Genomic DNA, 18,165 nt, shown 5'->3' on the forward strand with positions numbered 1-18,165 from the left:
CCAATTTTTTTTTCTCATTATTATGTCTTAATAAATTTTTAACTTAACTCATTTTAGTAATATAATGAGACACAAAATAGCAATACAGTGAAGCTAAAAATAACCTTATCGGAAACACATTAATTGAAATCAGATATCCTGAACTGAAAATTGTTTTTAAATAGACATTATAATTTATATTTCAAATATATAGTATTACAATTTTAACTCATCTCATTTCGACTATATAAAATAAAGACCAAAAAAGCAATATGGTGAGGCAAAAAAAAAAACTATCGAAAATCAAAAAATCTATTTTTCAAACTAAAAATTGTTTTCAAAAATATAGAACATTAACTTTTTAATTTTAACTTATTATATTTTATTAATACAATAAGCCGCAAAAAAATATTTAATCGGAAAGCACATCAGAGATTTATTTTTATTCCTAAGCTGAAAATTGTTTTTCAAGAGATAATATAATATTATAAATATGTAGTAGCACAATTAAAACACACGTAAGTAAATGGTATACAAAAAATAATATAGTGATGCAATAAAATTACTTTACCAAAAACACATGTATTAAAAAACACTTCAAATCTGTTTTTAAAAAGGATTTTTTAAATTTAACCACCAAATTTCAAACTGTAATTTCGGAACTCCTTGTCGACTGTTTGTAAATTTTGAAATATATGTTTAAGGATAAAAAAATTATAGCATTTTATAAGCTGTTTTTATATTAATTTGCCCAATCAACGTGAATATAAAATTTTCACAAGAAAAAGAGACAAACGCTCGGAAAAGCGACAAACCCGAAAAAAAAATTTTTAAATGTAATATACGGCTTTGGTCATAAGTTAATATGTTTCAATCGTTGTTTAATTGATCAATTATGAATTTATGTTAATAAAATATTATAATACAATATTTCATGAAGAATAATCCAAAGAAACATTAGTGAACCATATATTGATAAGTAACAGTTGTAGATACAAGTTCAGAATAATAACTAAAAGATTATTAATCCTAAATGCTCAGAAAGACAGGATGATACATATTCTTAGAAACAGCTTAAAGACATATTTGAAATATTCATACAAATTAATTTCGTGGCAAATAATGAGCATAATGATGGACGGAAAAAACTTACGAATTTTTATATAATTAAACTAAGAACTTATTTTTTGCAATGTGTTATTGTATCGAAGAGGCAGTAATACATAAATAGCTGATTTGGTCTTACAAATGGTCAATCATAGGGATAAAAGCAATCTGTTCCGATGTTACATTGCTACAATAGAAGTAGAAATCGTGAATCATGTTCGAAGGTCACGTGAATAGTATTACTAATTGATTACTTGTAAAAAAAATATCCAAATATTGATTGGTGATACTTGTAAATTTAAATAAGATATATTTTAGTTCAATATATACTTTAATAATATATGTATATCACTCATACACAACCATTGCACAAATTAATATAGGAGGTACTCTTTAAATGTTCAGTATAAATTCGTCCGGGTTTGCCGTTGGACCGAACGTTTGTCTCTTTTTGCACGGAAATCTTTACCTATGCGAGATTCGCGCCTCTTCTGCGTATTGCACAACGCTCGGATGGATATTCATCAAGTGTTGTAACCGAACACGAATTTTCCGTGCACCGTTCGTATGTGGTGCAAGCTCACGATGTGCTTCGCCCGTGGCGCATGCCCGTTTATGAATGGAGCGAGAGAGAGATGAGCTCACGAACAGATCCACAATCCTACGCAAATGCTCCGCTTTTGCAATCGGAGCGAACGTGAGCTAGCAATATCCATACCATACAGTCTATTATTTTGCTTACAGCATCCTTTTGTCATCGACGTGATGCGTTATATAACCCACATAATAAACGATCGACGCATTGCATATTCTAATTAGATATTTTAATTTATGCCATTAGGCCGCAATACATAGCACTTAAATCAGTTAAATTAGAAGTCACATTGGCATAGTTTATATTTTTTGCAAAATTTTTTGGATGAATTCAAGAAATCGCAAACGAAATACTTCGTAAAGTAAATTTTGACAACCGTCCATATAAAAATTTAATGCAATTTTAGAAGCTGTTTTTCATCTGGTTTTCCGTATTATTCCGGAATGCTTAAAAAGCTCTAATTCTAATAATTAAATCCCACATTTAATGGCACATCTGAAACCTCACAACTTTTACCGTACGCCAGCGTATCTGTGTGTACTATAAAAAAATTGCGTCTGTGAATTTATCAGCAACAACAATAACAACGACAAAAAATCCAATTTGGGAAATGGTCCCGTGTGTGTTGTGTTACGTAATCTTGCATTGTGCTTTGCGCATTGCTCGTTAATCACCCGCGATTTCTGTAACATCTCTTAGAGCGTGTCGTGTTTTTGTCGGTGCTCTTCTCTTTGATTTATGACGCAGCAAACGCGGCGTGATTTATGAATCGTTTGATTAAATCGATATTTATTCGATCCGACGAACGGTCCCTCTTAATTATTTAAATTTACACTTTCACAACCCGATACAGTGACGACACACTGAAATATGGGTCACGAAACCAACGATTTTGCTCGTCTTTATTCACCATACGAATAATGGATAGATGCGTCGTTTTTTTAAAAAGTACCACGAGTAAAGTTGTACAAGGAAACCGTATTGTCCTACAATAAAATTTTCTTAAAAAAATCATATGAAAGATTAAGTGCCAATGTGTCATTGGTTTTATTTTCATTGGTATACTGACAATTTTAATTTAATTTAAGTAATACAATGTAAAAAAATATATTTTAGCAACATAAAAATAAATAGAATCTATCAGCGCAAATATCCAAGACGCTTTATTTCAATCAAACGATATCCTTGAACGACATTTAAACGCCAAGAAACAGTTTCAATCCTAATGCAATAACATATTAATTGACGTATGTATAATAAAACGTTATTAAAAAATTCCGAACAGCATCAAACCCGGAGGCTAACACATTCATGAAATCACGTTGAGCTCCCAGATGATTGATAGATTAGACATTGAGCTCTAAAACGTACGCAAATCCAGAGCATGAAATGCATTTTTTGTACTGCTAAGAAAATCACTTAAATGTTGCGAAACGAGCTCCATTTCATCTCCCATTAAGAAATCGATCAAAACAAGAAGCACCAGGAGAGTTAAGCAACTCACTTTTCGCATCATCCGTTGCCCAATAATCTATTTAATGACCTGAGGTAACAGCGCCATCACGCTCCGTTTAACGATTAATAAGATAATGCATATGAAACATAGGTACGTATAATATCTATGTATGTAGTACACAAATGGATCGCTATAGTGTTCTGAAACAACGCTGCCGTTAATTAATACGAACGTCTTGAGTAACAGACGATGACGTTATATCACGACGTCTTTATATTATGCTCGAGGAGAAAAGCTCTGTTAGAATGTAGATCATGTTTTATTTGAACGAATCGGGACCTCGCTTCAATAGCTAAATTAATACGTTCATTAATAGCCAATTATTGTTTGTGTTGATGAAGAATAAAAAAATCTAAAGCAAAAAATGGCGCATTGAAAACAAGCGCCGTTACTACCGTTCCTTTTTTGTAGAACAATTGCTTAATTGAAGTGTTGGTGTGATGGTTTCGTTGCAAAACTATATAGTAAATATGTTTATTTTATCATTTTTATTATATACATATATAGGGCATTTGAAAACAATTTATTAATTTTAAATTTGGCCTTCATAATCTGACAGGTAATACCAACAATTAAATGAATGTATTTTTTTTATTAGATAAGGAAGTTTATTCATTTTCAATAGAGCAGTAAAATCATATTTTTTTATTAATTGCTAAATGTAATAATTAGTTCATGTATTCATAATATGTTTATATGTACTTTCAATAGTAGATAATCAAAGAAATATAAATAATAGTGAAACTATCCAGAATTTATTTTATTTTTATACTAGTTGAATATACATTATTTTATTACATAGGATAGTATTAGTTATTCAATGTAAATTTTAGAAATAACTAAATTCTAAGCCACTTGTGTAATATATAAAAAAAATAGTTTATATTAACTTTATTTTAATTTTTTTTTTTAATACCATAAACCTTGGAAAGCGCATTAATTTGATGCATAAAATAATATATTAACAATAAAAAGAACTTAAGATTAAATAAATTCTGAATCACTAATAAAATTGTCACTTTTTCAGCATTAATAACAAAAGCAAAGATGAAAGCAGTTTGAACGTTTTTAAAAACTTTTAGAACGCCATAAATAGTTTGTTGAATAAAATACAGAAATCTCTGAATCAATATTAATTTTATTGGATAAATACGTAAATTAAATTGCCATACCCCGTAGAAAATAAATTTCTTGAATTAAACTATGGCTTAAGTAGTAATATTATTTACGGTTATGATTACGGTTACGGTACTCAGTGCATTCTATTGATTAATAATTAAAAAAATTTAATATGCTGGTTATCAAAAATTGCGATAATTACAAGGTATATTTGACATTAATTCCATAAAAATATTTAAGCCTACAAAAACGTGGGTCATACAATTCAATAAAATAATTAGAAATTAGAAATAAATATATTCATAAAGATTTAATATTTTAATGAATATACTTTTTTATATTTTTTCAGCATTTTCATCATTCAGAAAATATTTTTTTTAATATTTTATAAACTGTTATTCACTTTCTTAAAAATGAAAACTTTCTTAAAAATGTAAGTAAAATATATTAAGAAAAATAAAACCACTTAATGAGAGCAGTTTAATCTGCGCTTTGCTATTTGATTCCTTTTTAAAAACATTTTCAACGAATTAAATACAATAGTTTGTTAAAAGAAATACAAAGAATACTTTCCTTGTATTTCTTAAATACGTGAATTAAATTGATATACCACGTTAAAATATTTTTTAACTAAGCTATGGCTTTGATAATCATATTATTTGTGATTCATTAGTCTATAATATATGATTTTTACTATTACTGAACTACATAAATATATTTTGCTTAAAAATTAGTTTAGAGCTTGGAATATTATTATTAAATGACTAAGTTGTAAATTAAGAATGTAAAATATAAAATATATAGAATAAAAAATATAAAATAGCTAGAACTGAAATGTTTCTGTTTTCAAACTCAAAAATGTTGGAATAAAAAAGTAAAATGTTTTATAAATATTTTATAATGTAATAATAATATATTATAAAATACTAGGAAAAAAATAATATATATATGGTGAACTGAAATGAACTATTTTGAAGCTCCTATACGTCAAAATCTATTTAAGCATTACGATATCAATGATTTTTTTTATTAATACCTTCTATTTACTATTACAACTAAATAATCAAAACACACTGCATGTATATACAATATAAATATTTACATAAATAGCTTCCTCATTAATTTTTCAGATTCAATTATTTTACCTAAGTGTTGAAATTATAAACGATAACTTCCGGTATTCTCAGAAATATTAACGTTATATGACCTTCAAACGACAATCAAAAACAATCGCAAAACCCTCCACCTCGATCCATGCGATTAACAGTTTCGAAACCACTGGCCCATGATTAAATAAACAGGCGAATTCCACCACGTGGCCCCACCCATGATGGCATCGTAAAATTTCCGATTGGACGCGTAATTTCAACTCGGCCTCGGATTGGCCACTCGCGAGCGAATTAAAAATCGATAAAACATCAACAATAATAATTCCTCTCATGCTTTAATTCCATTTAACCTCTAAAGTAATGACGTAGACGTAAGAAAACACCCCTAATAGGTGCATAATCTTACAAAAAACTGATATATTCTAATTATTGAAGAACTTCAGTTTGATGTTTTGGAAAATACACATCACAATTAGTGGTAATCGTCTTCCACAATTTTATAAATAAAGATAGAGCATATAAAATGTACTCACCGGTGAATACTCTGCGCAAATGTCGATGCTCTCCACGAACTTGCAAACATCATCGACGGTCCAAGAAGCAATTTCAGGATCAGCAGAAACGCATTCCCTTCTACCGTCACTCCTACAGCATCCCCCAAAATCTCTACTCGAAGGACTCTTCCTGCCCATCGAGCCGGGACTCTTCCTTCCGGAAGATCCGGGACTCCTTCTTCCGAAAGACGCGGGACTGGTTGTCCCAGAGCCTTCCCTACCTCCACTCAATCTTTGCGATTTCAAGAAACTACCGTTCCTAGATTCGTTCTTAATCGATTCTTGCTTCAAGTCTATTCCTGGAGATGCATCTCCTGATTCTCCGCAAGACGCCGAAGATCCTGATGATGATCCCGATTCGTTTTGATGCTCGTTTTTGACCGTTAATCTAGACTTTTTAGCTGACGAGGGTGCGAATATGTTTGCTCCTGCGGAAAAGCTCAAATCTAAAGGTGATGATATTGGTACTCCGTCGCTGCCAGGTGGCCTTTTTGTGGCTGATTTGATATAGTTGCTACTCATTTCGGCTTCTTTTGCTACATTGGCTACTCGGGCGATGGTCAGTAGGGCCTAAAATATAAATAAACACATAATTAATATTTTTTGATGTATTCTTCAATAAACAAGCATGGTTAATATAAGCCGATACCTCAATTCTTAGTAACTCCAATGTGGAATTACTTAAGTACTGAGCTATCGATTCTAATAAGAGCATATAAAATCACAATAAGGAAATAATCAAATTAGCTATATTATAAAGTTCATATAAGTTAATTATCATTGAGCAACTCAATAACGAAACAGTAACGGCGTCGATTTCAGTTAACACTTACACCAAGAAGTGAAGCATTTCGGTCGAATTAATACCAATATATGCGGACACAAACTCATAACCCACCGTTAATTATAGTGATTTCGGTAATAAAGCCGCAAACTGTCCGGTAATTGGTCACGGTTAGTTCTTTATGCATACCTTAATAATGATGGTAATACGAAGGCAGCAAAACGCATCAAGTGTATCGTGCGTAATATTATATTAAACAACCCAAAAAAAAGCAAGGTTCCAAAATCTAATTTTAATATGATAATAACAACTATTCAATATCTTTTAGTCACAAATCTCCGAGAGGCAATTATTACGAACTGTATATAACGCACTGCGTGGGTATTGGGTCGTAAATAACTCGCGAATGAAATTAGCATCGATTACGCACAAATCCGTAGATGTCCCGGAGGTATACGTTGAACGATTGCACACTGTTTAATTAATCTTAATTACTGACTATTAATTTTAAGTTTAGACGTTGAAATCGCACGTGGAATTCTATTCACTGGGCAGGCTTTTTAAGTACATATGCATGAGACATTGTAGTTCAACGTTTGCTTTCTAATGTGTTTTTAAATAAAATATTAGGTTATATAAAACTCAAATTACAAAATGTTTCAATAATAACAATTACGTAAAGATACATATTGGGTTATAAAATACTACTATATAAATAATTATAATAATAATTTAGATCATTTAATCGTATGCGTTATTCAGTTGATAATGATGGCGTTAGTATTCCAAGCTCTGAACAATTTAAACTACTTTAAAAAATCAAAAAGCTAAAGAAATGAGTCGTACGAACTGAATTAAAATAAAAAACAATCACGGTTATGAAGTTTGTTCTGCGCTTCTTTTGTATTGCATTTACAACAAAAAGCGGTCCACACAATAATTGCACAAAAATAAAAATCTCAAAGGATTTCGTTAAAAATCTGCGCTCAGAATAATCCATTACAACTTTTTGAATCTTTTCAAAATCATTACAACCGAGAGGTATTATCAAGATAAATGAAATGGACCAAGAACTGCAATGTCTGGTCAATCTAAAAGGCGATGACAATGCGCGTTTGATCCTAAAAATAATATGTAATATTTCCTCATCTACCATTTTGAAATAAAACACACTACAAAAAGATTTTTGCCGCTACATAAAATAACATAGCATAATAACCTAAGTTTCGGTATTGATCTGTCTATTTCAATACACATTTTTAAACGGTATTTTATTTTATATTGGAGTAATATCTTATTTGGGTTTTGATTATAGAAATCATAAATCTTTTAATTCGAATGACCAATCTACAATACTTAAACAACTAAATTTTGCACGCTTAGAAACTTAAAAGATTATTATATTATTTTCAGTTAGGTAAGCACAAGCGGCCATCCCAAACAACAAAAAAACTATAAACTGAACAACAATTTCGTACTTTTTGTCACAAAGATAAGATAACCAAATTAAAACAATATGTTCAATCATTTCTAAATTATCTAGAATTAACGATTTTTTTTTATTTAAATTGTTACTTTTCAATTTTGCACTACAAAATATTTTTAAACCATTTTAAATCGCATCTTAATTATTGGTTATTTTATATATATATATATAAATATTTAATTATTGCAATATGTGTTTAATTTATACAATTCTGAGATTTGGGCTCTAATAATACATTTTAATATTAAAAGAAATTGAATTTATAGAATTAAATCAACATATATATAATTAAAAATATTAAATTTTTTACAAAACATTAATTGATATTTTTACTAATATTACAACTATTTTAATTAATAATTGTATATACAAAATTAAATTTTAAGAAACATTTTAATTACATATAAAAAAAATTAGTAGAAAAATAGGTATATTTTACAGAATCAAAAATATGTAGTATAAACCAAAAAAAAATGCAATAATATCATATTGCCCCATCTAACTTATTGTGCGACAAAAATAAATATGCTTAATAAATTAGATAAACAAATTTTGCCAAAATTACAAAATAGGGCAATGAGAGTAGTTTTAAATAAAAATAGATTTACTAGTTATAGTATGATTAGTAGATTCGAATGATTAAATGTTCTAGAAGTATTTTAATATTTATGTATAAGTTAGAAAATAATATGTTGCCAGAGTATTTTTTTAAGATGTATTATACATAGATTCAATACTAGAAATAGAGAAAATTTAAGAATAGTTAGGTATAAGAAAACGAGTACGGCTAGGGGAATTATGTACGGAAGTGTGAATTTGTATAATAATATTCCTAGGACAATCCGCAAAAATAAAACTGTAACGGGTTTCCTAAATGGAATAAAAAAACACTTTTATGCATTAAGAAATAAATTTAAATAATATGTCTTTTTTATTTACTGATTATGTTATATTGTATATTATATGTATGTTAAAATTTGTTTTATGTAAAAATTAGCTATTAAGCTAAGTAAATAAATAAATATTTTAATCAAATTTCGTTATGATTATATTTATTTGCTAATTCTAAATCTTTCACTACAATGTGAAAGGCATAAAATAAATAAAAGGGTAAAAACAACAATAAATAAGTTGTGAGACAGTAGACTATAATCAATATCTGTAAATATGTGATATATTTTTTATTAATTACAGACTATTATAACAGCCTTTAATTAATACATGTCAATATGTACGACCTAGCTTAATTTTATTTTACTTATGCAATACAATTCTGGGAAAAACTAATATGTGATGGTCTTAAAACAATAATCTCGTGAACACGATTGAAATTTAAAATCACTAGCTAAGTACATACTGTATTTATTTAATACCGGATTTTTTTTTACAATACATAAAAATAAAATTTGTAAAAAATAACTACAGTTTATTTTATGAGGAATGTTACTTTTTTTTATATTTGTTTTTTTTTTCTTTTTTGAGCTCCTCTAGTGTCGACATATTATTTATGTACCCTTTTTTTGTACCATACAATGTAGAGCAGGCCACGCGAAATATAATTTTCAGATTTGGCGAAGGTACTGTTTAGTCAGAAAACTGTAAAGCGTAAAATCGAAAAATTTCGTACCGATCATACAAGCCTTGAAAATTAGCACTAATCTGCTGTTGATGAAGAAAGATTACTAAATATCGTTGAAGCTGATTCACGAACAACTGTTCAGACTAAGGGGCTTCTACTGCAATCGTATTACGATATCTTGATGCCACAGGAAAAGTGAAAAAATGGACAAATGGGTACCGCATGAACTGATCGAAAGACAAACACAGCATCTTTCCCTGCCATGATAAATTGATTTTTTAAATTTTATAACCAAAAGAGATCAGGGCAATAGTTAAGCAGCAAACAAGCTCCGAAACTTACTTTCCGCCCGAAAAAAATATGGTGACGTAAATAGAGCGTATTTTTAAAATTAAAATTTATGTTTTATAAAAAAGGTAATATAATTTAATATCTCGCTTAAAAAAGAAGCACTTAATATTATCCAAAAAAATGTTAATTCCTCTTGATCTAAAATTTAATTGAATATTTACTTTTTGAAATGATTTTTTTTTAAAATCAGAAAATAATAAATCTTTTTAGGTTATTTCAATATATTTATAGTGACGTTTTGAGCTCCCATCGCCCACGATGTACAGTCGCAGCTCACCATCGAGCAATTTTCTCAATTAATTCAGGAAGGCAAGCATCATAAACACGCCTTAAAGCAATCTTCTTGCGCTTCCTACGGACTTTCTAGCCACTCTGTACCCTGAATCGCACCAGAGGCGTGAAGATAAACAAAACGGAAGAGCCGACCGAGATCGGCAAAGTATCCAATTAGCCGATCGTTAATTATGCCCGGAGGTCGGTGCAAGTATACGCCCCGAAACGTTCTTCCGTACTTTTATTGTGGGTTAATTTATTAGCTAGTCGTAAGCCACTGGCCGCTTGGACATAAATTAAGAGTTTAAAATTAATTTAACGAAAAAACACCCGGTTAGGAAGCGTGCTAGTAATAATGAGTTTGAGCAAATCGTTTAACCGGGGACGAGATTGCGTGTCGATTGTGATTTTTTACTTCTTATTATATTGTATGTGGTATTCTTGTTGAGTTGGATGCTGCGGGCGATATCAGCGTCGTTTTGTAATCAACGATTTTTAGTTTTGTAATGAGTGTGTTATTAAGGTTGTTGGGTTTTTGAGTTATTCGAAAGCAAAACAAGTGTAAAACAAAGACATAAAGTTATATGAATTACGACCGGTAACTTTGTTGTTGACCTTGTATGCATAGTTAAAAAAAATTTTAATTTAAAATTAGATAAGTTGTGATTAAAAAATCTAAGAAAACCTAATCCGTGCTGATCGATCGAAATCATAATTATATAATAATCGCTAATTACAATATCTAAGACACGAAATTTAAAAATATGCTATTTGATAACATGTCTCTCAGGTGTTAGCCACTATATATTATAAACATACATATGTTCAATACATTCCAAATTATATTACTGAAGTTTTTTATAGCTCATTCACCACTGAATTACCGGATGCGCGTAAACCGGACTTTATAACATCTTCGACGTAACCGTTGACCGTAAGATCGCAGGAAGTGGGTATCTTTTAAATCGCATTAATTGAGACTTTGAATTCACTACGTGTTCGTACACGCATATACTTCGCGATGAAAAACTGATGTATATACCAGTTTCAGGACACCTACCTTAGTCGAGCTCATGTCCAGCATGGACGGAAAGGCCGGCACACTTCTCGGACCGCCTTGGGCGTAAGAGTATCCGGCGAAGAGACCTCCGACTGGCCTCTCTCTGACCTCTCCAGAGGGCGGTGGAGATCTGTAAGGGACAGAGACGCCCTGAGGGGGCCCCAGGAGCCCCACGAAGGGCGGCGTCTTCAGGCCGAATTTTTGATCCATCGTCGGGGGAAATCCGTTAGGTACTGTGGGTCTAGCAGCGTTGAAGAACCTGTAATCAATTCCAATGTTAAATCATGAACTATACCTCGTTCAAGAAAACAAGAATAAATAAACTTACTCTGTCGAATTCGCATTGTTGTATTTGGCTGCTAAACTTCTCATAAAATCTGAATAATTCCTAGCTAAAGCGTGAGTTTGCTGCGGAGGTGGTGCGTGCGTTCCTAACATTGCGGTGTGAGAATGGGCAGGACTTGCGCCCCTGTCGCTGGATCCTGGACCTGTCTGTGGTGGGGTGCCGGGAAATGATCCCGTCGAAGGCGTTACGCTTCTGGACCTTTGAAATAGAAAGTCAATATAAATTATATAATACATTTTTAATTTAATAATAATTTTGTATATTATTTTTGGACCTAAAAAGTAATTAACACAAATATACGATAGTAATAATAAAGAAAGATAAACTAAGATTTACAATAAGTAAAATGACAAAATTAAAATTAAATTAGAGTATATTTTATCTGCAGATAATTTGTTAATGAGTCAGATTTCTTACGCTTTGGCGAATTTAATATATTTGATATCACAAAAATGAATCAAAGCTAAAAATTAGAGTTTTGTAAATGTAGAAGGACCATATTCTTCAGTTTCAGGATAATTCAAATCATAAAAAAATAGTATGTATATAAAATTACACATTGATGTAAATTGTGATATTATTATTTAAATTAAGATGTATTACAAAATATATTGTTAAATGTTTATCAACTGTAAAAATTCAGTTCAGAAATCGATACAAAATTAAGAAAATATATTTTTTTATATTTTATATTATTTGTATATGTTTTTTATTATTTTGTATATTTTATGCCTTGAGATATGATTCACACAAATATACGATAGTATTAATAAATCAAGATTCTATAAGATTACTATCAATATACCATAACTAATAATAAAATTAGGATTCCACTACTTCAAATCTATATAAAATATTAAATATATTTTTTTTACGATGTTTGATTTCATAAAGATGAACTGAAATTAGTGCAAGATCGCAAATTTGTGTTTCAATGTATAGAATTAATAATGTAAAAGGGTAATATGCTTCAGTTTCACAAAAACTCTAATTAATTTAAAATTATTTAAAGAGTATAATAATTATTTATTACTATAAATATGTATATAAATATTAACTCCCGTTTTTTAATATCAACAATTTATGATTGTGCTTTTTAAAGATGTATTATAAATTTATTATATTTTTTTTAAATAAGACCTTAGTTTTTAGAATTCAATAACAAAAATCTATACAAAAATATGGGTATATGTTTTTTCTTTTATATATTATTTGTATATATCATTGAGTATTTTGTATATTTTTTTTTTTAATTTTGTGTATTATTTTTACCCTAAGATGTGATTTATACAAAAATAAAATTATAATAAAAATGAAATAATATTACCATAAGGTTTACAATAACTAATTAAAAATGAAATAATATGTATAAATTAAGATTCAATTGGAATTTTTTTCAAATATCTGTATAAAATATATTAATTTGTTAGGGAATCAGATTAATTTCACTAATGTGTTATGAAGGATTTTAATGAGTCAAAATATGAGCAAGATCGCATGGTTGTGTTTTTATGGGAATAAGTAGAGTTCGGATATCTAAAAGGGTAGTATCCGAAAAACTCAAATCAATAAAAATGATTTGAAGAGTAAATAAAATCATTCGTTGATATAAATTAGGCTATTATTTTTTTATATAAATATATTAAATCTCGTTTTTAAACATCGACGACTTAATTAAGATCCGGAGTTATTTTAAGATGTATTAATAATATAGAATATATCTTTCTCTTTTCTCCAATAAGATCTTAATTTTTCGAATTCAATACAAAATTATGGGTATATATATTTTCTTATATATTTTTTAGTAGAATTTATCGTTTTTTATTATTATTGCGGAAACAATAACTGCGGACACGAAATTTCCGGACAGAAAAATTCCATGAATTATTTTTTTTTAAATAAAATTAAGCCCACTTTGTAATAAACCAAAATATACATAAATATTAACACGTGACAATAAAACATAAAATAGGCAAAAAGATAATATACGATAAAATAAAATATGCGGAATTTTAATTCAAAAATTTAACATTCGGAATTTTTGCAGTCCATTATTTTTGTTGTCGAGAATTTTTGTGTTTTCGTAATAATCCGATTATCGTATTTTTACATATAAATGTATTTTAATCAAAAAATGTATTTTTTGTTGTTAAAATAGTGATGTATAGAATATATTGTTAAAATACCTTTTTGACTAGCATTATTAGGTATTTTATTATAGTAAATTTTATATTTTATTATTACTATATATGACGCATATAAAGCTGGTACCAAATTAAATAATATGTTTTTTCCTCAAAGACTTATTAACAACACCATAGATAATATGTAAAATTCAACAACTAATAATAGTTTAAACAAATTATAATTCCAAAGGATTATCATTGAGTTGATTGTTCCAGATTTTCCTAATCTCACAAAAAAATGTGCGAGTCACATTTAAGTTATGTTATAGTAATTTTACTGTTTTTTACTTGAATAAACTGGAGTAATATTTGCTTTTATTTAATTTCAATTTATAAATTTGATTCTGACCCGTCAGCAAAAAGCTCACCATCAAAAAGCTCACTATATCCAAAGCCTGCTCTGGCAAGAATAAAGCGTCCTACGCAAGAATAAAGCGCCCTACGCAAGAATAAAGCGCCACCCCCTCCTCCCCTTCCAAAAAAGGTTATGTAACGAATACAAAATTTATTCAATAATATATAAAATACACTAACATAGTATCGTAATTCCGAATAACATCTTAAAAAAATATATTAATTGCGACTAAAAAATCTTTATATTATTGAATCGTAATAAATTTATTTCTCAGTAAACATATTGCTAGCTTTAAAAAGGAGCTTGACATTAAAAGTTTTCGAATCACTGCTAACAATCAACGTATGTTGAAATTTGAAACGCCTATTATTTCTAAAACTTGCACTGTCAAAAGAAAATACATGGTTGAACATGTTCCTTTTAATGTGCCACAGGTTTCTGTGTATTTTCTTGATTTAAAGAAACGACACATTCAAGTTGTTTTGGCCCTTGTTTCTTTTACACAACATTTTCAAGGGCCCCGAAAAATTTATGATGGAGTTTTAGTGGAGCGCGAGGCTAGCACTTTATGAATGAAATATCGCTTTGTGAATTGTATTTTCACATTTTGTAATAAAAATATTATTAACGTGTTTTTATTAAATTTTAACTTTTCGTGTTTCCGTGCAAACACAAGTGAATTTGTTATGTATGATCAGAACCGGCCCTATAGCGTTTTAAAGAAAAAAAAGTGCTAGAAAAAAAATATTTTACATATTCTTAAAAAAAAAATTTAGTGTAATTTCAGAGAAATAATGCACACAAATACGCGTCAGACATAAACTTGAAAATAAATAAAATAAACCATATAAAATATTTACTGGTTTGCCTTTAAAATCTTAAGAATCTTGGGTAAGAAAATTTTTCCCAAAGCGTTCAATGACAATTACACGAAAAAGTTAATATGTTTTTCGTTAGTAACCATTTGTAAAGACTTCTGCTAATAGTTATAACTAAATGAGATACTGGTTCCACCAGCTCCGCTAGATGTCGTGTCATATTTAATTTTAAATTGTAATACAATGCACACTTTTGGAACTACTGTATTATGCATTATATATTTAGATATTATACAAATAAAATTGAATATTTACTAATAGAAATGTACTAACAAAGAGCTATACATAATAAGCAAATAGAAAATAAACGAAATGTAAAAGAAAAATTAATACAGCCTAAATATAGAATTGCTTTTTTTATACTGATGTTTTTAATTCCAAAAATAATTAATGTTTGTGGATATTTTTTGTACAATACAATTAACATAAAAAATGACTAACTAAAAAAAATTATTTACCTGCTGGAGGATCGTTCAGTGGCGTTTTGAGGACTCAATCTCTCGTTCTTAATGGGTCCATGTAATGTGTTGTTGTTTATTGTGTTATTATTATGGTTTGGAGATTCGCCATGGGCACCGTTGTGTACAACTGCAGGAGGTCCCGGTGGTGCACGACGTCGACCGGCCCTTTGGCGAACACCCTGTCCACCACCCCCTTGGTTAATGCCAGGTCCTGATTGGTCACCACCTCCAGAACCTATAAAAAATAAAATAATACATTAAACAAATGCTACATCAATTTATGAGATTTTCTAGAAATCCATGAACACGGATATAGAAGAAGAGTATGCTAATCTAGAGTGCCGAGGTGTGAACTCTACAAAGACGATCTGGAAAGCTCATGACCGTTAAAACGTTACGGTATCCACAGTTTTAATTATGTTGAAAGAGTCAGACTGTGTTGCAAGCAAGACTGTTCTTTTCTGCCCGCCAGAGGTCACCGGATGGTGGGCTGGCCACAAAAGCCACAAGACTAAAGGTCAGGCCAGGCCAGCGTTGCGCTGGCCGACATTTTGACTTTGGCATTATTATCACCTTCGTGGGCGATCGAGCGCAAAAAGGAGAGACCATCCATCATCTCGACTTGGTTTCTTTTAAGACGAATTTCTGGGCGTCGGTAAACAGTGTCATGTCACGTTTCCTGGCCTGACCTGACATGTAGCTGGATGATGATCAGAGCAAACATACTCTGAACAAACTTAGCTGGGAATGCCGGTGGGCAAACACACGATAAGTCACAGGTAACGCGACAGAAAACCCACTGTAAATTAAGTGTAAACAATAAACATGTATGTATGTGTGTGACATGTCATGTCATGGAAGCGTATGATTAAATAATTATAAAAAAATTGTACGGTGAGATAAGGCAAGTGATTCACGTTTGTTTTACAGGAATTTCCGTTTAATTTTCCCTGATAAAGAAAATGCGATTATAATTATCATACGCCTGATTATAAATAGATACCGTTTAAATGGCGCTGTAAATGGACGGTTTATAAATAAAAACATGAACATTCATTTAACACAAAGTATTATTAATTTTCGGTGAGAATTTACAAAATAAAGTTACTTTAGCTTTAGTGTTTTTATACATATAGAGAAAATTAGGATACCGAATAATGAAAAAATTACTGAATAGATGGGAAGCTGACGAAATCATACGATTTGAAGATGGCACATTAACATAACAAGAAGAGATCGGATTACAAATTCCACACAGCGAAAATTCTGAACATTGTTTTACTGTCAAATATATTTTACTTTTAATTCCAACTACATTTCTTTATTTTTAAGTAAAAATTTGCGTATTTATAGGAAACGTGTATCATACCAATAACAATATTAATTTAATTGTAAAATATTTTTTGCACATGATATTTTTAGACATTTTAAAACAGACGTTATTTTTAATTTATATTGACATATTCTTAAATAAATAAATCTATAATCAGAATTTTTGATGTTTGAAATTTTCACTATGCGCAATTTTCGTTTGCGTAATAATTACTGGGCTCAATATAAAATATCAGACAGAACAGAAAGTATATACAACAAGCACTGAAAAATTCCAAAATATTATTTGCTAAAATATAGGAAAAAATATGACAGATTTTTTTTTTTATTACGCAATTTTCGTTTGCGTAATAATTACTGGGCTCAATATAATATATCAGACAGAACAGAAAGTATATACAACAAGCACTGAAAAATTCCAAAATATTATTTGCTAAAATATAGGAAAAAATATGACAGATTCATTGCAATAAAAATTTGGAAAAATCGTCTTATATGTATCATAGAAAAATCCATTAGAAAAGATTCGAATGCTTCCCATATAACTATTTAGATGTCAGCGTCATATTTGCTGATGACTATTCTTCAACAAATAGCCACCAAAAACATGTTTTCAACTATGTTATTTGCAAATCGTAAAGGAGCCACGATTAAATAATTGAATTGTTTTATAAAATATGGACAGAAAATATCAAAAAAATTACAGGATCTTTCTCTACATAATCGCGATTCAAAAAACGACACAAAAAGAACAATAACATTTTTTTAATAGTTCCATAAATAATAAAAATTAGATATATTATTTTTAAATTAAATTACTTATTATTGTCGGTAAGCTTTTAGTTAATTTATACTAACTATAATACATCTATGTAACCGTTAGCTTTTCAACGTCATTGTCTGTCATTGTTTACATCAGAGTAAATTATACACATACATAAAAAAATGAAAAACATTTAAAACCATAAGTCGTTATATTACGCATCATTTTATGACATATCCACTACAATATGACAACGTGCATTGGATTAAAAAAATGAGATAAGATAAGTCTGTGAAATCATATGAAGTGCATTTAAGCTGAACATGATTCAC

At 29.5% G+C, this 18,165-nt stretch overlaps 1 protein-coding gene across 8 annotated transcripts in view; it reads right to left on the bottom strand.

Annotated features, from left to right (window-relative positions):
* Samuel (SAM-motif ubiquitously expressed punctatedly localized protein) overlaps positions 1-18,165 on the bottom strand; it is a 230,096-nt gene that overhangs the window by 81,456 nt on the left and 130,475 nt on the right. For all 8 annotated transcript variants that reach the window (XM_088188786.1, XM_088188790.1, XM_088188792.1 and 5 more), the window contains 4 exons: positions 15,736-15,973; positions 11,841-12,056; positions 11,513-11,771; positions 5,959-6,549 (listed from right to left, as the gene is read on the bottom strand). In XM_088188786.1, coding sequence (XP_088044912.1) covers positions 5,959-6,549; positions 11,513-11,771; positions 11,841-12,056; positions 15,736-15,973 — 1,304 coding nt within the window. The remainder of the gene's footprint in view (positions 1-5,958; positions 6,550-11,512; positions 11,772-11,840; positions 12,057-15,735; positions 15,974-18,165) is intronic.

Source organism: Plectrocnemia conspersa, unplaced genomic scaffold (assembly GCF_051122295.1).
Source record: "Plectrocnemia conspersa isolate PC_06_02 unplaced genomic scaffold, ASM5112229v1 ptg000007l, whole genome shotgun sequence".
Lineage (NCBI taxonomy): Eukaryota > Metazoa > Arthropoda > Insecta > Trichoptera > Polycentropodidae > Plectrocnemia > Plectrocnemia conspersa.